Source organism: Lipotes vexillifer, unplaced genomic scaffold (assembly GCF_000442215.2).
Source record: "Lipotes vexillifer unplaced genomic scaffold, Lipotes_vexillifer_v1.1 scaffold1258, whole genome shotgun sequence".
Lineage (NCBI taxonomy): Eukaryota > Metazoa > Chordata > Mammalia > Artiodactyla > Lipotidae > Lipotes > Lipotes vexillifer.
In genome coordinates this window covers 905,496-931,762 of record NW_006773444.1, presented here as the reverse complement: position 1 = coordinate 931,762, position 26,267 = coordinate 905,496, and the positions used below count along the sequence as shown (strand labels likewise).

General features: G+C 48.4%; 1 protein-coding gene across 1 annotated transcript in view; it reads left to right on the top strand.

Annotated features, from left to right (window-relative positions):
* COBL (cordon-bleu WH2 repeat protein) overlaps nucleotides 1-26,267 on the top strand; it is a 447,965-nt gene that overhangs the window by 139,844 nt on the left and 281,854 nt on the right. Inside the window, exon 6 of the mRNA XM_007448340.1 lies at nucleotides 12,255-12,437. Within this exon, the coding sequence (XP_007448402.1) occupies nucleotides 12,255-12,437 (183 nt within the window). The remainder of the gene's footprint in view (nucleotides 1-12,254; nucleotides 12,438-26,267) is intronic.

Here is a 26,267-nt window from a genome sequence, read left to right as displayed (position 1 = left end):
TAAAGCAATTATACTCCAATAATGTTGTTAAAAATATATATATTTACTCATAAAGTGAGAGCTAAAACGTAACCAGAGTGTGGGAGGGGATTGCCTGTGGGATGAGATCCTTACTGGAACATGGGACTTTTGAAGGAAGTGGGATTCGGGAAGGAGCCCGCAGCCTGGACACACCAGCTTGTGACCCTGAAGAGGGGAAGGTGCCAGGGGAGCTGTCTGTGACTGACATTAGTGGGGGGAATTGTCCCCCGCCCATGTGGAGTTCAGAACCCGGGCACTTGCGACCTTGCCAACAATCTTCCAGAGGGGTGCAGACCCTGGCGTTTCACACTGACTCACAGAGGAGTAAGGAAACAGTGCGCCCCAGGCAGGGAGCCCTCTGGACGACGCCCACCCTCAGGCTTGGATACAGGGCATGGGATGCGGGGGCTTGCAGGTGCCTGTTCAAAAAAGCGGGATGGCCAGCCATGCGCAGCCCCGGCCAGGGGACCTGGCACGGGGAAAGTAAGGCTTGTCTCAGGGAGTTGGAAAATAATCCAGAAACAGAGGCTGAGGTTTCTGTGTTAAAATCAGAAATGAGGGCTTGAGTATTTATGTGATAATAAATAGATTTTTCATTATATTATTATATAATATACATTATATAATACATTATTATATATTAGTGTATTATATTAGTATATATATTATGTTATATATGTTGATATGTATTATATATTATAGCATATTATATAATATATAATATGCTACAATATATATTATAATATAATAATACATTATATATTATATATCATATATGTGTGTGAGTGTGTGTACATATTCACACACACACACACACACACTCACACCCTGAATGGGGGATGGGGTGCCGTCGGTTGGAGACCCACTGGATCTATGGTTCCCTGCAGGACGGGGCACCGCGGGCAGTCCTGGCGGGAGCTCCAGTCACCCAGGGCGTCTTCTGCTGGGTTCTGGAAAGCCCACTCTCCGCATTTACCCCTTGGCCTCCTGTAGGACTGTTCCTGAGGCATTGCTAGGGGAGCAGATCCCAGGCAGCTGTGGGCCAGAACCAAAGAGGGCCTTTGGGGAGGAGGGCAGGGCTCCCTGGGAGGATGCTCTTTAGAGCTGGGGTGCTGATGGGGGCCCGACAGGAGAGAGGCTGAACACAGCCTCACAGATGACAGAGTCTCCGGCCTCAGAAGCAGGTCTGAGAGAGAAGATGAAAGGCAGTGGGGCTCCGGCAGGCAGGTCAGGAGGGTACGTCCACTTGGGAAGAGCACCCATACTTTTGCTTAAAGCTGGTGGAGTTGCCCCTTCGAATCCAGCTGGGGAGACTGATGCTAACAGGGGCCCAAGGCGGGGTCTGAGTCCTGAGAAAAGAAAAGAGAAGGACTCTCTCCATTCCCTTCTGGGCCCCCCCATCACTCCTGCTGCCCTCCCCCCTGCCCCACCCCACACGGCCCAGGATAGAGAGAGGCAGCCGTGCCCACTGACCTGTAAGCCCCTAGGTGAGGTGGCCCCAGAGGCAGGGCTGCCCCAGGCTGCGGTTGGGACTCTGCTCTGGGTGGGACGGCCTTTCTCCTCCCCTTCTGAGTACCTCCTGCTGTCAGGCCTGGACAGAAGGCCTGCCCTGCTGGTTTATTGAACAGGCATCCCGCTAGCTCCCCACATGCCGCCAGAAAGAGGAGAACATTGCACCTCTCCCAGGATTGCAAACATAGCAACAGGGAGATCGGCTCCTCAGTTTCCTGATGGGTTGTAGCAACCATGTTCAGTAACTGTTCTGGTGGTCCGGTTTTCCTCCTGGCTTGTTCCCCTGGGACTGGAAAGATTGGACAGAATCCCTCGGATGTCCCTTGGTGTCCCCTCTCTGTTACCTGCTTTCGAGTGGGAAAACCTGCATCTCCCTCCCACGGCCCCTCTTCTAAGCCTCCTCTTCGCTGGACCTCTGGGCTGGCTCCACCCCTGCAGTTCCCCTGCAGTCACCATTTTCCTTCCCCTCGATTTATTTCCAGCAAGTGTTAATGTCTTAAAGGGAGAATGCAGAGTGGGCACAGGTCAGAAGAACTGCAGAATCTTGTCCCTAAAAAATCAGGCTCACAGGCAAGCGTGGGGCTCCATGAGCAGGTCACAGGAAAACCTGAAGAAACCTGCAAGGCTTTACATGTGAACATCACAGGTGACCTGGGGCGTGTGTGCCCTGAGGTCCCCTCTCTGGGGCCAGGCTGGCATGCACTGGATCAGCTGTGTGTCTTGTGGGGCAGTGGAGCCTCAGAGAGGGGTCAGGGGAGGGGTGCTTTGTTAGTTAATAGTAAAGTTGCAAAATTTATGAATGATTTACTTAAAACAGAAGGAGGCTGTTCAAGGTTCCCCTGCAAAAACATTGTCCTTCACTTCCTAATACGCTTTTCTGAGGGCAAGTGTGAGGGGCAGAGATCTTGTACAGATGCTCCCTGTGGAGGTTTGTCATGCATGGGCACCCCTGCCACCATGGGGCTGGGGACCAGAAATAAATGTCGGAGGCTGATGCTCTAAGGTCTGTCCTGAGGGAGAAGGAAAAATGAGCCACCTCTGCCCCAGGCAGCGTGAGTGGTGTGATGCTTTCGGGGAGGAATCTGGAGCAGTGGCTCTTCACCTTGACTTTCAAAGCAGACGCCTAACAGCCAGCGAGCCCATGAAAGGACGTCCAGATCATGATGAGCTAGAAATATGCAAACCCAAACCTCAGTGAGGTGCCGCTTCGCACCCGCTAAGATGGCTATCAATTTTATAAAAGGAAAATAACAAATAAGTGTTGGCAAGGACATGGAGAAATTGGAACCTTCCTTCATTGCTAGTGGAAAGGTAAAACGGTGCAGCTGCCGGGGAGAGTGAAGCGTAGACCCGGCAAGTCTGCTCCTAGGTGCCCACAGAACTTGAGGGCAGAGTTTCCAGCCAACACCTCTAGGCAGATGTTCACAGCAGCTCTAGTCACAAAAGCCAAAAGGCGAAAACAACCCGCATGTCCGTCCCCAGATGAATGGGCGAACAGAATGTGGACTCTCCATGTGAGGAAGGATTATTCAGCCATGAGGAGAAAGGATGCTCTGACACAGGCTGAGTGCGGAGGAACCTTGAAATCTTCACGCTGAGTGAAAGAAGCCAGGCCTGGAAACCATGTGTTGTTTGACTCCGTTCATGTGAAGGAACCAGGACAGTCCATCCAGAGTCAGAAAGCAGATGGGTGGTTGCCAGGGGAGATGGGATGAGCAGTGGCTACTGAATGGACCGAGGGTTTCCTTTTAGGGGGATGAGAAGTTCCAGAACTAGATGGTGGTGGCTGGACAACACGGGGAAGGTACTTCGTGCCTCTGAATTGTACACTTCAAAGTGGTTAAAATGGTAAATCATATGTTACACGTATTTTGACACAATAATTTTTCTTTTAAAAGAAAAACAGCAGATGTCTGGTCCCATCCCAGAGTTTCTGCCGAAGTTGGTCTGGAGTGTGGCTGGCCTTTCCCATCTTTAAAAGCTCCGGGGTGCGGGGGAGTCCTCATGTGCGACTAAGTTCTAGACCCTCTGTTCCAGTGCCAGCCTGCCTGGCTCTTCCACTGTCTGGATGTGGCCCCAGGCACCCACTCTCTCTGCCTCAGTTTCCTTCCCTGTGAAAGGGGGTCCTGCGATTACCTACCTCAGAGAGCTGTCACATGATCAGATGGGTTGATGTGTGGAGGCTCAAGACCCCCTCACGTATCTGTTGTTCTGCCTGAGTCTGGGGATGAGACCCCCTTCTTCACCGGTAGCGCTGGTTCTCTGCTCTCAGCCAGTGTCCACTCAGACTCCCTTCTGGAAGGGGGACCACCCTTCTCTGTTTGTCCAGGACAATCTTCAAAATGCTTTTGCCCTGGGCTTCCCTGGTTGTCCAGTGGTTAAAACTTCACCTTCCAGTGCACGTGGTGCGGGTTCAATCCCTGGTCAGGGAGCTAATATCCCACATGCCTCGTGGCCAAAAAACCAAAACTTAAAAAACAGAAGCAATATTGTAACAAATTCAATAAAGACTTTAAAACTGGTCCACATCAAAAAAATCTTTGAAAAAAAGAATGCTGTTGCCCCATGTTCTTTCCAATTGGGCCTTTTTCCTGGGCCACGTGGATAAGGGTCCCGTTTTGGATACTGAAATTTGTGATTGCCGTTCTACAGCACGACGCCTGTAGATAGCAAAGGATGATGGATGTCTTTGCAGGTGAGAGGGGGGTGCTTGGACAGTGGAGAGCTGGACTCCTCAAATGAGAGACGATTGAATCACACCTACACTTCCTGCTTCTTAAAAAACCCTCCTATTTTACTTGAAGATGAATTTGCCAGAAGAGAAATCTAATCAGTTTAGTTTCCTCCACCTAATGACTCGGTTACCTAGAGTTAGGGAGAAGCCTTCCTGATCTGATCCAAGAGTTAGAAATCATCTGGTTTCTGGCAGAGAGATTCATTCTCATTTTAGTTTTGTTTCTGTATGGGGATGAGACGTCTTTTCCGTCAGCCCTGAAGCCCAGCCAGTACCAACCGGCAGCCAGGCCCTCATTTCCTTCCCTCATCCAGCCTAGGTATCAGTGAAATGCACAGGAGCCGCTTGACATGTGAGGCCTGATGTCCTTGGGAGGAATCCATTGATCTCAACTGTGGCTATGTAGGAAATCTCACTCCTGATGAATTTTAGTAAACAACTTATAGATCAATATTCAAAACCTGCTACTGTACAAATTTTGGGAAATTTTGCACATTTTAAAGGGAAACCTTTGTTATTAAGGTTTTATTGTTCGTGTGAATTAGCAACCATCTCCCCCCGCCGCCGCCAAAATTGTGCTTAATTGAGTTTGCCTCCTTTGAAATCTCACCTAGAACCACAGCAAGCCAGCACAGACACACAGACACACACACACATGTGTGGAGCCCTGACCCCCCTCATTCTTCTGCTCCCCATGCGTCATGCTCACCACCCCTGACTCACCATCACACCACATCCCTCAGAGCTCTTCCTCTCCTCGCCCCCTCCACACCCCCTGTGGAGCCTGCACACTGACCCCTGGGGCCCCCGCGCCCTCCCCATCAAGACCATGGCCTTCCTGGGGCTGGGCATCACGCGTTCTACATCTTTGAATTACACCAAGACTTGTTTCCTTTTCATTCACAAGCTTTTCAGAAATTTTTGGCTTTCTAAAATGGTCCTGGTGAAAGTGGCCAATTATGAATAATCAGCATGTCCCAAGCATTCCCCTCTTCGCTAACAGGTTTTGGTTTTCAGGAGGTCCTACAGCAGAAGGTTCGGACTAATCCAGCTCACCTTCAGTTTCTTCCCTGAGTTTTGTTACAAGAAAGATACTACCAGTTGGATGCTCTGGCACACTTACATTTTCCTGTAAGTTCAGGAAAAATCCTGCCAGTGGAGAAATGATCTGAAATTGTTCTGATGCTTGTAACCGTCAGAGAGCTCCTATGACACAGTATTTTGTTGGCCAGATAGTTTCTGCAACTTATCTTCTATAGAAATGCGTTTCCTCAGGCATCCTCTCGAGGCACTTGGCACAGAGAATGGCCTTTTCCCACTCACATCGCAGAGTAGAAACTAGATTCATAAGTTCCGTTTCTCTGCCCATCACGGGGATTCATTCTCACGAAGCTGGTGGGCTTCAGCCTCTTGGTTTGCCCTTAACTCTGAATTGATGCCAGATTTCCAGGATGTGGGAAGACTTGGTGTCCCCTGGCTGAGGGACACAGCCATGGGTGTGTCCATCAGGAAGGCTGTTGTCCTAGGATAAGAAAAAACAGGCAGAGCACACCCTTGAGGAAGGGAACTTTGCCCGGCCCAGTGTCCAGGATGGTGCCAGCAGCCGTGGGATGGGAAGCGATGTTCTCTGCTTTCACATCAGAGGACTTTTGATAGATCTGGGCTGCTCTGCCCAGCAGATCCCTGTGAGTGTGGGCAGGACAGCGGTGTCCATCCATGCCATCTGGTTTCTGTCGTGTGGTCCTGCCTTAGATCCCTGCCAAAACCTGGGTCCAAAGAAAAGGCGATGTGGGTAACAGGTCTGACTGCAACTTCTCTCCCACTTGATTCTTTGACCAAGAAGAAAGAAAGGAAGGAAGGAAGGAAGGAAGGAAGGAAAGAGAGAGGGAGGGAGGGAGGGAGGAAGGAAGGGAGAAAAGGAAGAAAGAGAGGGAGGAGGGAAGGGAGGGAGGGAGAGAGGGAAGAAGAAAGGAAGGAAGGAAGGAAAGAAAGGAAAGAAAGAAAGGAAAAAGCAAAGCTGTATGAAATCCTTTGAGAGGGGGCCAGTGTGGTGGAAGGAGAGGGGGGATGCAGGTCAGCTTGGGAACTGACTAGTTGAATCCCATCCCCAGGGGCTCAGGCATCCTGAGGAGCTCAGTTCATTTCCTTGGGCCTCAGTTTTTCTCACTGTTAAAACTCTAAAACCATGCCATCCTAAAAGCATCTGGTCTAATTTAGAAGCATCTGAAAGGATTGTTGATGGCTATTTTAGACTGTACTTACTGTAACCAAAATATTTCCCTCAATATTTAGACCAAAACCTCTACCTGAATTCCTCACCAACCATGTCAAAAGGTCCACTTGGTCATGTGATTGGTTCTCACAAGATAGTCTTTTTTTTTTGCCAGAATGAACAGTTTTGAGAAATGGGAACAAAATAACTCTTCATCCTTACTTTTTTTTGGAATCAATGTAAACAGAAAGGTTTCAAGTACAGCATTGACCCATGTGTTTCCGGAAGCATATTCTAGCCAGTGTTCACAGCTGCCTTACTGTTTATAGGGACAGATGGCTCCCCTTCGGCTGTGACGTGGATGCTAGTAGAACCGCCTGGTGCAGACAACATCAGGACCTCCAGCAGAGGACACACACGGGGCAGTTGGGCTCCTGTGGAAAGAGTGATACCCACCTTGGGCACACTCGGTGTCCTGCCTGGTACTGATCTCTGATCGATTACAAGCAAATGATAAAGGAGAGAAGCTGCTCTTTGCAGTGCCTCTGCACCCCAGAATCATTCTAGGGAGACCCAGGGCTCCCAGAGCTTTCCCTGGGGTTATAAGGAGCTGTAACAGCTGTGCCCTCTGCCTGTAGTGCTGGCCCCGCAGAGACCACTGTGCCTGCAGTGACGTTCCCAATGGGTTAGAGTCAGAGCTAATTCCAAAGGCCAAGCCCACGGTCACCCACCCCGCCCACTTCCCAGCTCAGCTCCTTGGGAAGCCCCCGGGGTCTGTGCATCTCCCCACAGAGAAGCTCAGCTCGTTTGTGTCAATGAAAACATTGCTGCTGCCGTCACAAAGGGTGTTGCAGCCATCAAGACATCACAGTACGCTGCCCTGATGGTGAGCCCTGAGGGAACTCAGGATGGAAACAAGATGCCTGCCATCACACCATCAGCCACTGCAGCCACCAACCACCCCCCCCCGCCCCCTGCACTGAAGGTGCACCCTGAGGGGATTCAGGATGAGAAAGCGTAGGACACTGGCCCCAGATAGGTGAGGTGCACATCAAAGGGGTGGTTTCAGTGAGCCCAGACTCTTGCATCTCCCCATACATTGATAAGAGCTAAATTCCTTAACTTGAGATGTCTGGTTTTCTTTCATTAACAGTAATCTTTTGATGTTCCGACTACCTGGTCTTTTTTGCAAAAACTCCTATACATCCTGGTTCCCCCCTTGCCTCTTCGGGGCAGTCCCTCAGAGCAATCCAAGAGGCTGCGTCCCAGGTTTAAGTCCTCAGTTTTGTCCACTGAATATAACATAATTCTCAACTTTTAGGCTGTGCATTTTTTTTCAGTCGACATTTGCCAAGTGGCTGCGGTGACAACCAGATAGAAGGAGATCGGGACTTGCTGAGAGAATGAGTGCATTTCAAATGGAAACAATCAATTATACATTTTTTCATTTAAAATTTGAGATCTCTGGCAAAATCAACCGTCGCAGGTGATGTTGGTCTCCTCTCAGGCTGACACCCAGATCCTGAAATTGTTTCCTAGCTCTCCACTCCCAGCTGTGTGTGTGAGATGGGATCAAGTTATCATTTTATACTGAATGTAATAAATTCCTGGGCTGTCAGCAGTGATACAGATACACCGAGTTTAGTACTGTTTCCCATCCCGCTAGCCCTCCAGGGACAGCAGGGGAGGTGTACACCCCGCAGTCTGAAGTCCCACGAGCTCTGGGTGAAAAAGGTTGGGTTTGCTTTTTCCCCTTTTCATTATCCATTGCTTTTTCTTAATGATTTATTGGGCTTCACTCACAGGAGGAAAACTCCTGAGAAAATCTGGTGTGACTGTGAGAGCCAGAATCTGTGGATTTTGTTGCCAACCTTTATAGAAAGGCATGACTCACTCCCCTACCAGAAAAGGACTTGATACTAAAAAAATGTTATTGACCAGTTAGGACAGGAGCAGGAAATTAGATCCCTTCCGCAGGTAAGCCGTGGTCTGTCCCCCATGGAACTTGGCCACTCTGTAGCAGGAGAGAACCCTGAAACTGGAATAGGAGATCATGGATGGGGCTGTCTAGACCCCAGGCTACGTGGACCGCACTCTTGCTTTACCATTTTGTTTTATGTTGTCGTTAATGAGCATCTTAAAGGACATCCGATACTTAACAGTGTTTTCATCCAAATTATTCTGTGGGTTTTTTTCTGCATTCTGTGTACAAATTCCAGGAGTGGGAAATGAAGGAAACAGGAGTTAAACCACAAATATTCTCTGGGCAGCTGAAATGTTTTGGCTTCCCATGGGTTGAAGGTTGAGAAACACTCTTGTGTTTCAGAATTGAGAGGGGCTGGTGAACCAAGATCCAGGGGACCCTGACATTGGGGGGGTAGGGGCGGGGATAGGGGTGGGGAGAGATGTTTGTGTGTTCTCTAGAGCATATTTGGCTAAAAAACCTGTTGTGTCAAAATTCACTTCTGTTCCAGAGACACAGTTAATGGATCGAGTGCAGCCCATCACCCCAGATAACAGGTGTCAGGACTTGCAGGGGGACCTGGATGGGTGGCTCTGGGGTCCAGTTTTCTGCTGCCCAAGGCCATCTCACTGTGGCCCTGATGAGGTCATTCTTACCAAAAATACTTACCAGAGGAGAAGGAAACCACATAGGTGGGACATCTCTAATGTGACAGAAACATGCTAGGTGCTGACCACAACTTTGAAATAAATGGAGTGCCCCCAATTTTAAAGATGGAGACATTCCTGCCTGTGTGTGCATGGTGGGTGCTGGGTCAGCCCCTCACCTCAAGAAGGAGTTGACAATCTCAGATGTCACAGTGCTCTAAGGGCTACAGGATGACAGAGGTAGAACCTGAAATAGATACAAAATGGATGAGCTGTGAAGTGCTTTTAAGGGAATGTCCTCACAGAGCTGGGAAAATGCTCAGGGCACTTAAAGGACTGAGGTGAATTCAGAGTGGTGCAGAGGGGTCCGCCAGGCTTGCATAATTGTGGTGAGGACTGAAGCAAGTGGGATTGGAAGTTCCCAGTCTAGACAGGGTGGAGGGAGGAAAATCAATTAGTATCAGGGGTGTAAAATGCATTGTCGCAAACAGCTTGTTTATGGGATGCCAAATGGGCCCAGGCACACTCAGAGATTCAGGCAGTGGGTGGAGTTCTCCGTTATATTTCATAAGTTTTAACAAACCTCCATGGCATGAGTTTGTACCCCCTTGAATGCGGGGCGGCATTTGAGCGATCCAGCCACCTAGTGCAACACTTCCCCAGCTCCAGGCTTGGACCAGTCAAGCCCTTGCTCTGGTTTGCTTCATTTGCTTAATTTTATCATCTGGACCCTGCATCTCTGAGTGAATTTAAGTTCTTGTGTCTACTTGCATGTTCATGGTTGCTATGGAGGTAGATGTAAGGCAGAGAAAAGTATTTAAGAGTTCATTTTGCATTGGCTTATTTGCTTAGTAACGAGTCTAATGTCTGCAGAACTCAAGGATTGGGAGAAACATTGACATTTTTTCTTTACATTTTTTCTATGGGAGCCTCGGTAGGGGTTGATGGGTTTTCTGGGTGTTGGGCTATTTCCTGTGGATCCCTCACCTATTCCTTATGGGGATTCTGCATTTGATGAGCAGGGCATTTGATGGTCAGTGTCTCACAAGGAAGCATGAATTGGCATAAAAAGCAATCTTCAGGGATTGGGTTTTCCTTTGATATTAATATTTAAGTACAAGAAAATCTGAGTCTCATGGATAAAGAAGATGTGACAAATAAACACAATGAAATATTACTCAGCCATAAAAAGAAACGAAATTGAGTTATTTGTAGTGAGGTGGATGGACCTAGAGTCTGTCATACAGAGTGAAGTAAGTCAGAAAGAGAAAAATAAATATTGTATGCTAACACATATATATGGAATCTAAAAAAAAAAAAAAAGGTTATGAAGAACCTAGGGGCTGGACATGAATAAAGATGCAGATGTAGAGAATGGACTTGAGGATATGCGGAGGGGGGCGGTAAGCTAGGACGAAGTGAGAGAGTGGCATGGACATATATACGCTACCAAATGTAAAATAGATAGCTCGTGGGAAGCAGCTGCATAGCACAGGGAGATCAGCTCGGTGCTCTGTGACCACCTAGAGGGGTGGGATAGAGAGGGTGGGAGGGAGACGCAAGAGGGAGGAGATATGGGGACATATGTATATGTATAGCTGTTTCACTGTGTTATACAGCAGAAACTAACACACCATTGTAAAGCAATTATATTCCAATAATGATGTTAAAAAATAAATAAAAACCACCTTAAAAAAAAAAGGAGAAAATCTGAGTCTCAAAAATCTTCTCAGGAAATTGAATGATAGTATAATTGGCAGAACAGAATAGAATTTGAGGCTGAGTGCAGGTAATGCGGGGCTGTTGCTGAATGCGATGGGTTTCCTGTCTGTATTTGTTTCCAATATGGTGAACCAATGGTTCAGATGAAAGCTCACCCACAAGTTCATTGTGTGAAACATGAGGGCAGAGTTGCCCACCCACTCATTTCTGCAAATGTGGACTCAAGGGCCCTCCGGGTACCAGGAGATGCTAGGAGCCAGGGACAAGGCCATGGGTGCAGACAGGGAATAATTGTTGTCCTCATGGGCTCACATTTACATGATAACTATAATAGCACATATCAGATGCTTCCTTTGTGCCTAGAACTCTCTAAGGCTCTTTCATCTGTCCTAACCCATTCAGTTCTCACAATTTCTTTGTGATGGAGATGCTGTTATTGACCTCAATTTTACAGGAGATAAACTGAGGCAGAGAGAAGTTAAGAAACCTGTCCAAGGTCACACAGCTTATCAGCGGCAAAGCCGGGAATTGAGTCCAGGCAGTGTGTCCCCCTCATCTGTGGGCTGACCACTACACTGCACTGGCATCGGTGTGGACTACACCGGGCTGGGCCTCCAGTGCTGGGGAGGGTTGGGGCAGGGCAGAGGGCACAGCAGGGCAAGGGGCCGGCCCTGTTTCAGTTTTAATTTGGAATTAGACGGCTGTGCTCTAAATGCCCTTCCTGCAACAACACTCATGTGATTCTATTAAGCAGGACCTAGGAGGAAAAACTGGAAAAATATCTATGTGCCTTTAGTCTGCTCCCTGGATATAGACCTTGCTCCTTGGGAACAATTAATTAGTGTGTTAGGCCGAATTTATTTTCAGTTGATTAGGGATCAGTCATGCAGTACTGCATTCGGTGGTCTCGTCAAGTCTTCACAGCAGGCTGTTGATACTACCCGGCCACTTGTTTGAAACTTCTCAAAGTTAGAAGAAACCTAAGCCCCTCCCTGGCAGCGGGTGAAATCCTTCTTGAAAGGGCAAAGACGGGCTTCTTCTCCAGCAGAAATATACTTCTTGATCGGTTCCTTCCTCTTTTCAGCATCCAAGTGCTCACTCTGATGACAGGTTAAAAATTTAAGGAGGTTAATTCACCACTGCAGGTGGGTTGAGAATCTTCCATGATTCCAGCTGGTAAGAATTCCTCTTAGAGGTTTAAGAAGTCTGCTGTTTCCTTCATGATTAGGAAAATAAACCTCACACCAGGAGGTGTGTCCTGCCATGGGGTCTGTGATCGTTCTCCCAGGAGAGTGAAAATAAGAGTTTTGTTCCAGCCATTCAAGCTGTCCATGGAAATGATGATGGGAGGGTGGTGGGCGCTCGGCTTTGGTGTCTGAGCATTCGTGTGCCGAGAAGCATCTCAGAGTGATGAGGTTTTATGTTTGCCTCTCCCCCCGACAGGGCTGCTTGGCGACCCCAAACTCCCCGTCCGTGAATCCCCGTTGCACTACACTGGGTCCATCGCTCTCCCTCGGCAGCATCTCAGGGGTGTCGGTCAAGTCAGATCTGAAGAAGCGCCGAGCGCCGCCCCCTCCGTCCCTGCCCAGCGCGGGACCGCCCGTGCAAGACAAGACGTCGGGAAAGGTAGGGAGAGGGCGCCGCTCAGGACCAGGGCCCCTGCTAAATGAACCCATGAGTTCTCTGGAAGGTGTCTGTGCGCCCTGTCATCCTTCAGGCTTGTGGCTTTAGCAACGAGATGGTTCAGGGTGAAAAGTTAAGCTACGTTCAGAAGTCAAGGTGAGATGCCGCATCGCTTCATTTAGGGAAGATCGGAAACTATTTTTGTGCCTTCAGCCCTTAAAGGCTTAGGCTTGTTGATTAACATTTATTTTATCTTTAGCTTTGAAATGTGGGGCACCATTGCTTAATGAGAAAATTGCAGGCACTGTAAGAAATCTGGAGTGTGCCTAAGATGGGGATGACACGTAATACAATATAGGTGCCCAAATAAACCGCGTTCACAGGACAGCTGAGAAGGTGTTTGCACGTGAAGTTGGTTTCTATGTGACATAGCATCTATCTAGGGAGACCTTGTATCTGGGGAGCCTTCAGAGCAGAGGAATGGCTTTGCACGTGACTGTCCTGTGGTGACCAGGCAGAGTCAGCGTCCCTAGCGGCTGCCCCTTACTCTGGGCTTCTTCCTTCATCTGCCTGGTGTTTGGGCTTGAAACACTATTTGACATACCAGGCCCTCATTTCCCAGAGGCCAGGACACTCTTCGACAGTTTTTCTGGCTTAAAATGTGACACTGAAAAAAGTTATTTGGGTGGCATGTGACAGGGATGACACCCAAGGGTGGCCAGGACGGACGATGTGCTCTGGGTGCTTTTAGAAGCCAAGCTCTCCTGGGCAGCAACAGGAGTGCTCCGCAGAGACCCTGAGATGCGGGTCAGCCTGCAGTGTAAGGAGAAGGACCCACTGTTCCTCACTGAGCTGAGATGGTTCCCGGCGACTTGCCTAGCAGCCTCCTGGGCAGATACCACCCCACAAACAGGAACATCTATGCGGAGCCCCTTTAAGCCCAGCTCTCCTCCAGCAGGAGCTGACTCTCCTGACACTTTGCTCCTGCTGTGGTGTTGCTTGGCTGGCCGGTGTCTGCTTCATGGGGTCCATAGCGTCACACCCTGCTGGGCTTGAGGCCCGGCCCTCTTGTGCTTATTCATAAACTGGCTTTCCTTAAAGTAACTTAGAAACCACGTCTGTACCTTTCAGACGGGAGCCTTGGCCCCTGTATCGTGGTTAGCAGTCACGTTAGTGGCTCCGTGGCAGTGTCATGACACCTCACTTCCTTTCCTTTCTGGCCTGGTCATCTGTCTGGCCGTGTATCTGTCTGTTCATCGGTCACCTTTCTCAGTCCCTCCAGGGCTCTTCTTTATCCCTGGTCTAGAGACACCCCTGTTCCCATCTAACGGTCTTTCCATACACAGTCATCGCAGTCTGTCTGAAAAGCCTGTAATGCAACGCATTTTACAAGAAAACTTTTGATTTTTATGTTTCTTAAACAGTTTCTAATAGTACTAATTTATTTTGAGTTTTCCATCATATTTTCACTCTTTTGATAAAAGAAATGTAGGCACAAACCAAACTGGCATTGTTTTGCTGTACACATACATGCCCAACTAAACAGCGCAGACTCATGAACACAGAGCTGCTTCCCATGGGGGTCTGCAGTGCGTTTCACCCCTTATTCTGTGGGGAGTTAGATTTTGAACTTTCTCATGGCACAGAACATTCTTACAGCATTTAGCAATTTTCAACCACCTACCTCTGGGGGTGTCTTGTTGCTTTTGATGGGGAGGGGTATTTCTTTAGTGGTGAAAAGTGTGAGTTCCAATATCAGTATAATTTAAGCTTTATTTCAAAAGGATTGCATTTGCCTAATGTTATAGAATGTAGATGCTACACTGCATCGGTATTTTTAAAAATTTTATTGAAGTATAGATGATTTACAATGTTGTGTTTAATTTCTGCTGTATAGCAATGACTCGGTTTTATATATATGTGTGTGTGCGTGTGTATATATATATATATATATATATATATATATATATATATATTCTTTTTCATATTCATTTCCATTATGGTGTATCACAGGATATTGACTATACTTCTCTGTGCTCTACAGTAGGCCATTGTCATATATCCATTCTATGTATAATAGTTTGCGTCTGCTCATCCCAAACTCCCCATCCATCCCTTCCTGACCCCCCCACCCCTTTGGCAACCACAAGTCTGTTCTCTATGTCTCTGAATCTGTTTTTATTTTGTAGATAAGTTCATTTGTGTCCTATTTTAGATTCCACATACAAGTGATATCATATGGTATTTGTCTTTCTCTTTCTGACTTACTTTGCTTAGTATGGCCATCTCTAGGTCCATCCATGTTGCTGCAAATGGCATTATTTCATTCTTTTTTTATAGCTGAGTAGTATGCCATTGTATATATATATATACCACATCCTTATCTGTTCATCTGTCGATGGACATTTAGGTTGCTTCCATGTCTCGGCTATTCTAAACAATGAACATTGGGGTGCATGTATCCTTTCGAAACTTGTTTTTCTCCGGACATATGTCCCAAAGTGGGATTGCTGGATCATATGGTAGCTGCACCAATTTACACTCCCACCAACAGTGCAGGAGAGTTCCCCCCTTTTCTCTACACCTTCTCCAGCATTTATTGTTTGTAGACTTTTTAATGATGGCCATTCTGACCAGTGTGAGGTGATAGCTCATTGTAGTTTTGATTTGCATTTCTCTAATAATTACAGATATTGAGCATCTTTTCATGTGCCTATTGGCCATCTGTGTGTCTTCTTTGGAGAAATGTCTATTTAGGTCTTCTGCCCATTTTTCGATTGGGTTGTTTGTTTTTTGGTATTGAATTGTAGGAGCTGTTCATATATTTTAGAAATTAAGCCCTTGTCAGTCACACCATTTGCAAATATTTTCTCCCAGTACATAGGTTGTCTTCTCGTTTTGTTTATGGTGTCCTTTGCTGTGCTGCATCAGCACTTTAAAAATTCCTTCTATCCAGAGAAGTTATGTTTTTCAGATTTTTATGTGCTTTTCCAGAGTGGATAAAGTCGGCTTGAGTGGGAAAATTTATATTAAGTAGAGAATTGGGAATTCTGAATGAAAAATAAATAGTACTGTATACACTGCAGAATGAATAGAGCTCCCTCTGAGGCAATAAAAGCTTCTTTACTGAAATCCGTTTTATTTGGCACAGAATGAGTGGAGAAATTGACTCACAGCAGCCATCTCCTTTTTTTAAGAATATGAATGGCATATGGATTAGATTTAAGCATTTGCTATGACCGTGCTTTTTTTTTTTTCCTTTCTAAATGAAAGATATTTTGTTATTTACTAATTTCTGGGAAAGGAACCCAAAAATGTATTGTCGTCGCTGGGGAAGAACGTCAATTCCTTCTTCCTGAACTTCCTCCCGTATAAAGATAAGATGTTTGTTTGGAAAGCCTTATTTATATGCAACTGTTACTAACACGAATATCCTGAATCAGGAGGAAAGGATTATTTTCAAGGCTGTGACTAGTTTATAGGAAAATGGGAATGCTTAGATTTTCTTCTTTTAAAAGACTTTTTTCTAATCAACTAGTATTAAAAATTCAGTACAGTAGCCCCTTCCTATCTGTGGGTTTCCCCATCCTCAGATTCAACCAATCATGGATCAAAAAGGGTCAGGAAAAAAAAAAATCCAGAAAATTTCAGAAAGCAAAACTTGAATTTGCTGTTTGCTGGCAGCTATCTACATAGCATTTACATTGTATTAAGTACTATAAGTCACCTAGAGATGATCTAAAGTACACAGGAGAACATGGGTAGATTATGTGCAAGTACTGCCCCATTTTATAGATGGGCCTCGGTGTCTGAGGATTTTGGTATCTGAGGGGGTCCTGGAAACATCTCCCACTGAGACTGAGGGGCGACTCTATTTACTTTTTCAGGTCTTAAAGGCAAAATAATTTCAGCCATCTTCCAGGTCATCTGAAACTTTTAAAAACTGTAATCTTTGTCTCAGAATTTGCAACCTGCTTATATACTCATGATTTGAGTATTTGTTATTTCTAAAAGTACTTTTCAAGAAGATTTTTCCAGAGGCGTTTGAGCCAGTGAGAGAAATGGGTGGCATCCTTGTACCAGCCCTTCGACAGAGGGGTCAGTGAGACAAGGGAAGCCACGTGCCATTTTCAGAAAAAGGTGGAACTGCTCTCTGCCTCAGACCTTCACCTCTCGTCCCAGTGCCTTGAATGAAGTTTTAATTACGTGGAACGTTCAGACAGGAATGATCTACACATTAGGGTACCATGTGCTAAGTCAGTATTTTTCAAGTTTGAGTGAGCGTCAGAATCCCCCCGAAGGGCTTGTGAAAACACACTTACCTTGGTTCCACACTGAGGGTTTCTGATTCAGTAGGTCTGGGGCCAGGCCTGAGAACTCGGGGTTCAGCAAGTTCCCAGACAAACCCCACTTTGAGAACCACCACCCCACAGACCTCTACCTGCCCCATCTGCCCGCCCAGAATTTGGACTAATCAGATGTGAGAGCAGCAGGCCTACTTCGTATAAATATTTTTAACAGATCTGGAGAGATTCTTTGGCAGAAAAGTTACCACCATCATGCACCGTTAGCTGAGGCCTAAAGCTATATATTAAGATAAATGAGTAGGTCCCACTTCTTCTCACTGGGACCTGGGAGGAAGGACAGAGGAATTGCCTGTTCCAGACGAGATCTTTCTCCCTCTTTCATCTTGGAGGGGCCGCACTGTCCTCTCCCCACCTTGCTCCATGCTGAGATGACCCCTTGCCTTGTCCTTAGCCCTGCACGAGGGCTTGCTGCATCTGTGTTTGTGTCAGAGCCCCCTTTATACAACAAGTCTTAGCCACGGACCCCAAGGAGACTTGCCTTCCTGTCATTTGCACACATCTCTCCCCCTGGGGCTGCTCTTGGATCAGCATGGGTCAGCATTCAGATCATGAATAGGGGCTGAGGACACAGGTGCCCGGGTGGACAGCCCTCCACTCACTTGCTGGTCCTCAGTTTCCTCCTCTACAAAATGGGAACGATCAAAGCAGCCTCCCCAGGTACACGGGGTAGAGGTCAGAGCAAGGCCCCTGGAGCCGCTTCCTGGATTCAGATGCCAGCAGCTCTGTCATTCCTGGGAACATGATCTTGGCAAGTTGCTCCACTTCTGGGACTTGTTTTCTTAGGTGTGCAGACTGTACCGTGGAGTGGAGGTGAGAGCTGGCCCCAGGGCCCTGGGGAGTGGAGGGGCCAGGGTGCAGGGGGCCCGTCCAGGGTCCTGCATTAACCAAGTGGAAGATTGCATTTAAAGATCAAACCTCTTTATTGCTAGAAACACCAAATGTATAATGAAAAGTTGCCAAGCCCCTGGAGCAGGCTTATTCTGTTCAACATGCCTGCTTATCTTGGTGGCATTTCCCCCTCTGGGCACAAAGCTCAAACAGCCTACTCACTAGTCCACACTTTCGGAGGATTGTGGAGGAGAAAGCAGTTGGTCATCCCTTTGGAGCCCCTGTTTGAGACGAAGAGACTAGAATACTGTCAAGTCATCCTTCCTCAGGGAACTCAATTCACCCATTAAAGACAAAAAATCCCGTGAACCGCATAGGCCGACATCGCATTTGTACGACCCCTGTCAGGTTAACGAGCAGCTTATTTCACTTTGTATCTCTGTCCATTGATTAAAAGTAACTTGTGGAAGTCTGCTAGACAATGCTGTGTCTAATTTTAGCTGTCATCATCCACAGATGTGGAATAAACAGCTAGCCATTAATTTATTCAGTCAATATCCAGTTGTACACCTGCTTTTGTGGCAGTTACAGCTGTGCATCGTTTTTTATTGTAAGTAGAAGTAATTCAAAAAATATTTTAGTTATTGAGGCGTTCTTTTGTCCTATTTTATTTGAATTTTTGTGTTTGTTACGTTCAGCTCCAGATAATTCCAACATGACAGTGCATTTGTACATTATCTCCAGTTTATTGCATTGAGACGAAAATAGCTCGTGATGTCGGCTGTTATAATGAGAGATGACGGAGGCGTGTTATGATCAGTTATTATTATAAGCCAAAATGGAACTTTCTATGAAATATATGCTTGTGTAGTCAACAGATATTTTTGAACAGCTGCTATATGCAAGGCCCTGCACTTGAAAACACGAATTGATATTCATTACTGTAATATCTCAGTACAATGTACACACAAGAACACAGTATCTCCTACTGTGTAAACAAGTAGGATAATTGGGGAATGTTGGGAATTTAGCGGAAAGCACTACTACTTGCAAGTTCCATTTTCTGGATCATCACGAGAGTTGGGTAATTTGAATATTACAGGAAATCATAAAACTCTGCTGTCCAGACTCCCAAAGACACGTTTCATCAAGAACAGGGGTGTGCACGTGGCCCTGGTCAAGGTGGACTTCTGTGGCCGTGTCTCTGGGCCTGCTGGCCTGTTCCTGACGTGCTCTGCTTCCCGGGCCAGAGCAGAAGGAAGCCCCGGTGGCCCTGGTTCCAGGGAATCTGCAGGGAGCAGGACCGTGGACCGGGGGTGATCAGGCCACGCGGCCAGCGGGACCAGATCCTGTCTCCTCTCCCGTTAGGACTGATATTTTTTGCTTATTGGAACGAACATCCAGAAGATGCTGAGGTCAAAGTGATTCTGACTTTGTAGTCATTGCTTGTCACCCCTGGGCCTCCTGGGGTGAGGTCCACTCTGTTTCCTATCACACACCTCTTGGTGGTTGTTCTTTTGTTTCTGGAAAGGTGGTTGATGCTTGGAGACTTTTTAGAATTTATTTTTCATAATAATGAAAGACTTTTGGCTACGGCTGGCGTGTTGGCTTCCTGCAGTGCCGGGCTGAGCAGGGAGGAGCTGGGCTGGACGGGGCTCAGCAGAGAGGAGTGGTCCTGCAATTCGCCTTGTGCATCAGACAAGGCCCCCCCGGACCCCGCCCCATGTGAGGGATGAAGGGGACACGGTCTCGGATGCACAGGGCGCTCTCTCTCTCACACGTTACATCCCACCTGTCAGGGAATCCTGATCCGAATCCAGGTCCTCCCACCGTGCCCTACCACCCCCCCACCCCCGGGACCCTGGTTCAGTCCCAGGACATAACTCCTCACTGGTCCCTGCATCTGCTCCTGTCCCTCCCCCTCGGCCTCCTCTTCATTCCATACTCGACACAACAGAAGGAGGATCCTGTCTTTTCTTGAAGCCTCGGGGGCTTCACCTCCCCCTGGGCCCCCGTGCTCTGGGCCAGCCAATGCCTGTGCTCTCAGCCCGCCCCACAGGCCCTCCCGTGCTCCCTGCCCCGACCCTGCTTCGTGTCCCTTCCGAGACCCTCTGCCCTCTGTCACTCTGCGTCCTTCCCCTGTTCCGTTTTTCTTGTAGCTGCTAACCCGTCCGCCCGGGTAAGGAGGTTTTGCTTCTTTATTCACTAACCTCTCCCCAGTGGCTCCCACCAAGCCGTTCCATCAGTAAACGTTTATATTAAATTCGTTCATATGTGCATCATTCATGTATCAAGCATCTATTGATGGCTCCTGTCGAAGTGAAAACACCGGTTTCAGAATTTATGTGGAAATAGCTAAAGAACTGCTTTGATCCAGAGCCAATGTAGAGAGGGCAGCTCCTGTGGACCATGCCTGCAGGATTCGCTCATCACTGAGGGACAGGAGCTAAGAGTAGTTGCAGAGCTGGAAATGACCTTGTGCTGTGGGCGGAAGCAGGTGCAGGGACCGTGGGGGGCAGGCGGCAGGTGGGCGGTGTGAGACCAGAGCAGCTGCTGCGAGGGGTCCTTGAGGAATGGGCGGCCCTCTGAGATGAGAAGGGTCCGTCGCTGCTTCCGCGTCCATCGGAGGAAGAGCAGAACGCGGCACGTGGCACGGACATCACTGCCCAAAGGAGCCTCGAGAGCAGCGCGCTGACGTGGAGGGGCAGGGCAGGGCCGGCAGGAGTGCGGCCGACGCTGCGCCCGCCCCCCGGTGCACCCCCTGCTCATCTGTTCTGTGGGTGCAGAGACACACCGAGAGGGTGCACAGCAAAGCTCTCGGTTTCTTCTCTCCCTTCCCCCCACCCTCCATCTCTTCCCCCTTCTCTCTCCTCTTCTTGTTCAGTCTTTTTCTGCAACCCAGGTTTTTCTCCCTTTTGATCCGTATATCCTGTGAAATTCCCTTCAGTCTGTTTGGTCTTCCAAAGCCTCTCAACCATGTTTCTTCAGAATGATAACGTATACGTGTGTGTGCCACTGTTTTCAATATTTGGAAAGTACACTTCCCCATAAATGGTCGGATTTCACCCTCACAGCCGTCCTGGCAGGTTTGCTGACTGTGAAGGCCCTTCTTCAGGCGAATGGAGGAAACTTGGCGGCCACGCAGCCCAGAATGGTGGAGCTGACTCAGCCCGCCTCCGCCTCCTGTGGCACCGCTGGGCGTCCCCACTGCGGGTTGCCCCCATAACCAGAGGAGGACCTGGCCCTCCTTCACCTGCAGACGCTTTCCCTCTGCCGCTGAGTTTGTAAGAGATGAACCAGAGCTGGGAGAGGAAGAGGGTGTCCGCGTGAAGGAGGGGTCCTCCGTCTCCAGGGGCTGGTCCTGGAACTGGAATAGACCCCCCCACCGCACGCCGGTGCCAGCGGTGGGGACTTCCTCGGAGATGTGGCAGAAGTCCCCCCATCCCCCAGCGAACTTGACCGCACCCTTAAGCGGCCATCCGCAGATCCCCGGGAGGGCTGTTTCCTTTCCGTTTTGCAGTGCCCATCCCTCTGGTGAAGGTCAAGGGCAGGGCAGGGCAGGTAGTACATTTTGTGTCCGGCTGGAGGTCAGCACCTAACAACATGGCTTCCTCAGAGGAGCTGAGCAGACCCGTAAGGGGCCTCCCCTGGCCCCCCAGGGCCCAGCCCGTAAGTTCCCTCGCTCCGTGTGCTCCAGCCCCCGCCCACCCTTGCTCCCTGCGTGGATGGGCAGGAAGGGAGGCCTCCATCCCAGCATCTCACGCCGGCAGACCCTTTGGCTTTTTCTGTGTGTTGTCTCTGGGCCTTTGGGGAACGTTTCTTGCTTTTGAAAAGCCTTACCCCAGCCAAGATGTGCCTGGCACTGTCTTCCCACAGCAGGGCCTCGCTCAGGATTTTTGGTCCCAAGCAGGATGCAACAAGTGACTTCCCGCCAGAAGTCATCGCGCTTTTCCCCACTGCATCCACCCCATTAGCAGAGTGCAAAATCTCCCTGATTTGCTGGGTGCAGTGCATTGCCTTCTGTGTGGCTCTGTCCCTGTCCGTTGGAGGAGGAGCTGGTCCAAGACATTGTGACACGGAATGCGTTTTGCAGCGTGCGTGATTTTCCAGTTCAGTGTCCTTATAGGACAACCCTTGCTCTCAGCTCTTCTCTGAGAAATCCTCAGCAGAGGTCGGTTATGTGCCACTAGGTAGAGGGACCACTGGTGACAGAGTCCAGACAGGCCCATAGCACCGTCTCAGTGCCACAGTCTGAGCATACAGCTTGGAATTGCTGTGCACTGGACCGCTCCCCGGCCTGGGACAGTGCCGTGTTCCTCATTAGGCCCCAGGCTCCACGCACAGTACCTGGCAGGCAGCAGACGCCCTGTGAGCATTATCAGGAGACTTGCATGAGACTACATAACCTTGTCTCCCATCGGGGTGGATGAGTCATCTGTCTGGGCGGAGCTCTCGGGCCACAAGTCCAGGGAGGGTGGGCCTCGTTTTAATCACTGACTCTAATGAGTGATTCCGCTGGAGGTTCAGGTAGATGAAAGCAGGTGGACAGGAGGGTCTGTCAGGGCCTCGAGTAACCGGTAGGCTGAGCAAGTCTTCAGTTAGGGGGGCATTCAGGCTGAGTTGGGGCTCTAGTGACCCCAAGATGAGTCACTCCTGTGATCCCTGTGCTGTCCGGTCCTGGACAAGAGGGTCCCCAGGTCCCATTCTGCCCCTCCTTTTTCCCCAATCCAAGGCTGACCCGGGGGCCCTAGGTTTCCAGGGCCAGAACGCCCGAGGGAAGGGTGCTGATGTTTGGGTGGTATGGGCACCCAGGTGAGGCTGTGCAGAGTTTCCAGCACCCTGAGCTCCACCAACCCCAGTGTGATAGAGGGAGGGGCTGGTGCCCATTAGGCCTGCGGCTGGGTGGCCGTGTGTCCGGGCCACATCGTAAGAGACGAAAATTAAGGTGCCCAGAGGAGAACATTATGGGAATTGAGGAGTCTGGAAATTGCCATCCCTTATTTTTAAAATAGCGGAAGTTAGAATATTTTAAAATATTAGAATATTGAGAGAAGGAAAGGCTGACTGGGACATGAGAGCTCTATTCAGATATTTGAGTCCCTATCCTGAGGCTCCAGAGGACAGGATGGGAAGCAGCAAGTGGACACTCTAGAAATGTTTCGTTTAGTGGAACAGAGGAAAGAATTTTTCTGTGGGGCAGAGTCAGGGGAGGGAGCGGTTAGTATGTGGGCAAAACACCTCATGGCAGTTAGATTTAGTGTTTGCCAACATTGTCTTGTAACGCGATGCTGCTGCGTGGTCTTCCATTGTCTCACCTGCTCTTGTTGGGGACAGGGTCTCCTCTTACGGCTCTCGGGGCCCATGAAGCGTAAGTGACACGCTCAAGGCCACGGCAGTGAGAACAGTTAAAGAGTAAAGGCTGAAGCACTGTCTGATCACAGCCTCGTGGCCTCCAAAGTCTGAATTTTTACCTCGAGTAGTGCCTGCCGACCAGCTAAGTTAAAAGGCGACCAGTCTGCTCAGGCTGCCCTGACAGAACGCCACCATGGGGCTTAAACACCAGACATCGGTTTCTCACAGTCCCAGGGGCTCAAGTCTGAGATCAATGTGTCTGCAGGGTCGGTTCTCCTGAGGCCTCTCTCGTGGCCTGTAGATGGCCATCTTCCTGCTGTGTCCTCACGCGGCCTTTTCTGTGTGTGTGTGTGTGTGTGTGTGTGTGTGTGTGTGTGTGTGTGTGTGTTCTCACTGTCTCTTCCTCTTCTATAACAACACCAGTCATATTGGGTTAGGGGCCACCCCAATGACCTCATTTTAACTTGATCTCTTTAAAGGCTCCATCTCCAAATACAGTCAAATTCCGAGGCGCTAAGGGTTAGGGCTTCAACATACGGATTTTGTGGAGACAGAATTCAGTCCATAACAAAGGGATACTGAGTTTCTGTTTATGTGCAAAGCAGTTTTCTTGGCCATAAGGAGTTCAAGGACAAATAACACACAATCTTTTCAAAGCTCTTAATATTTAATTGGTGCAGAAATTCTATGCCTCCAAAATACCAGAGAATGGCCCTTGTCTGCGGAGATTGTGGCATGGGGTCCAATACAGCGACAGCAGCCGATCCCACGGGAAGCTCCCACGTGCACTGTTGCTTTTCACGATTCCACCTGATCCCCTTCCCCAGAAAATGATCAGCATTGATACGATCGGGGGCCAGCGGCTAGACTGGGTGAAGGCGTCACTTCTAACTTCCTTCCTGGTGCGTGGTATGTTGGATCACGGGTCAAGTCCTAGTGGAGAAACATTGTCCAGCCTGGCTAGGAGCGTTTAATGTTAAACCAACTGAGGGCGAAAGGCCATGGTGCCGTACCGACCACATGCAGCGGTCTGCTCACCGGCACAAAGCCTTTCTGTGGCTCCTGGGCAGAGAGGTCCCGTCCTCAGCCAACTGGTCCCAAGGTCACATGAAACAATTATAAAGACCAACACCGGTTCAGTGCTTGTTCTGTTTCAGCTGCAATGCTCAGACCTTACGTAATCATCTCATTTAACTTCATCTTTACAACGTCTCATGAAGTCAGCGCTGTTCTTATCTTCGTTGGACAAGTGAGGACACCAAGGTTCACCAAGGGGAAGTGGGGTCAGAGTGTATCCCAGGGCCCTCGGGCATCTCTCCTGCAGGGAGCTCTCCTGGATGGGCGCCGAGTGGGGTCAGAGGGAACCGTGCGGCCGTCAGGGGGCACTGTGCTGGAGTGGAATGTGCAGACTGGAATCCCACTCTGCAGGCTCTGCAGTACGGAGTAGCGGGGGCGGGGGGGACAGCGGGTGCTGAGGTATCTTCCTCCTGTGCTACGTGGTCACCTCTGATGCAGAGGTTCTCAAATGGATGGAGCATTTGAAATGCAAGAGCTCACTTATTTACTCATCATTGGCAGGGAAGTCACGTGTTTGCTGTTGGAGAGCCAAACCTCAACGATGAAAACCATTCTAAAGATTTTCCTGAAGGGAGCACGTATCATGCTCCATTGCTTACTGCACTTTCCTAGTGCTCGGAGCTCCCGGGACCCTTTCTCAGCGGCCCGCTCTGCTTGTCATGGAAGTGATGCTACAGTTGAAATATCTGGCAGAATCAGGATAGAGTCAGTTCACCTCCATACATGACCTTTGGCAAGGAAATTAAGCCAAACTGGCAAGTGACTGATGGGAAAGCCTGGGCTCCTGTCTTTGTGTAATCCTGTTCTCTGGGTAGAAACTGCTGGATCAACGGGGTTAATTTCACCTGACCCACCAGGGCCAGAAGTATATAAACCTGACCCATATAAAACTCATAGTAAAAGAGATGATGTGTGAAGCCTTTACTGAAGCCATGGCCAAACCCTGAAAATAGATCAACCAATACTGCTCAAAGGTGGATATCTGCTGATTTTTTGAGATGCCTCCTCTATTTGCTGGTTCCCCACAATTAACAAAAGTCTGTTTATCTGCTCATACAATATGTTATGGGACTTCAAAGGCCTTGACAGGAATGAAGAATAAAATGAATGGGGCTGTGTAAAGTTCTTTTGGACCTAGCCAAACTGCCTTTGAGTTTATATTTTAAAAAATAATGTTCGCTTAGCCTTCAAATGTTCCGAATATAAAGTATATCTGCCTGTTTAGTGCATAAACAGATTACGGCAAAACTAAATAATGGATTTAACACTCATTGTTTTTGTAATAAACAGCAAAGTATAGGTTTTGTTTATATCCTAAAATATGGGAAAGCAAACACAAAATGTATTATGGTACAGAATGATCTTTTTAAAAATGTTGGGGGTAATAATATTCCATCACGTATGGGGACAGAGTTTCAGTTTAGGAAGGTGGAAAATTCAGGAGGTGGATGATGGTGAGAGTTGCACAACAGTGTGAATGTACTTAGTGCCACTGAACTGTACAGTTAAATAGGGTTAAAATAGTATGTTTTATATTCTGTGACTTTTACCACCATAAAAAACATTAAAAAGTGTTGGGGGAAGTGGAAAGGCTGAGGGTGTCCCCTCTGGTGTCGGGATGTTTCCTTTTCCCCTGGAAGCAGCAAAGAAGATGAGGGCTGCAGTGTGTTTAGAGGACGTCCAGCTCCTTCGCCAAAACAAACATCCCTGTGAGACTGTGGGGTTCATCACAGAGGCTGTGAAAACAGTCGTGCGGCCAAGGAACTTCCTTGGGTGGAGATGGCAGGTCCTCCATGACGAGAGTTTGCAGAGAAAGGAACCAGGAGCTATTTTTGCTGCTTCGTGCCTACCTTTTGTTCTGGATGGTTTCCTCCCTGACACTTCCAGCTAAAGAAGCCAGTGTTTGTTGGAAGAAGGTTCCATTCTTGCGTATTTTTAGCTGTCTTTAGAGTGTGACGTTTTAGGGAGGCATCTTTGATAAAAATCAAAATGAAAAGCGAGCTGGCTATTCTACACGTTGACATTTTAGTGACACAGGAAATTAAAAGCTGGGCTTTGTGTTACAGAGTCACACGGTTTAAATATCCACTGTTTAAATATGCCGTTCTTACCTCATTCTTTGTCCTTTCGTCACTTTGTTTTTGCCTATCAATCATGTCAGCAGTTCATATGTTTCTCATTATAAAGGGAATTTGCTAAAATTGTGACT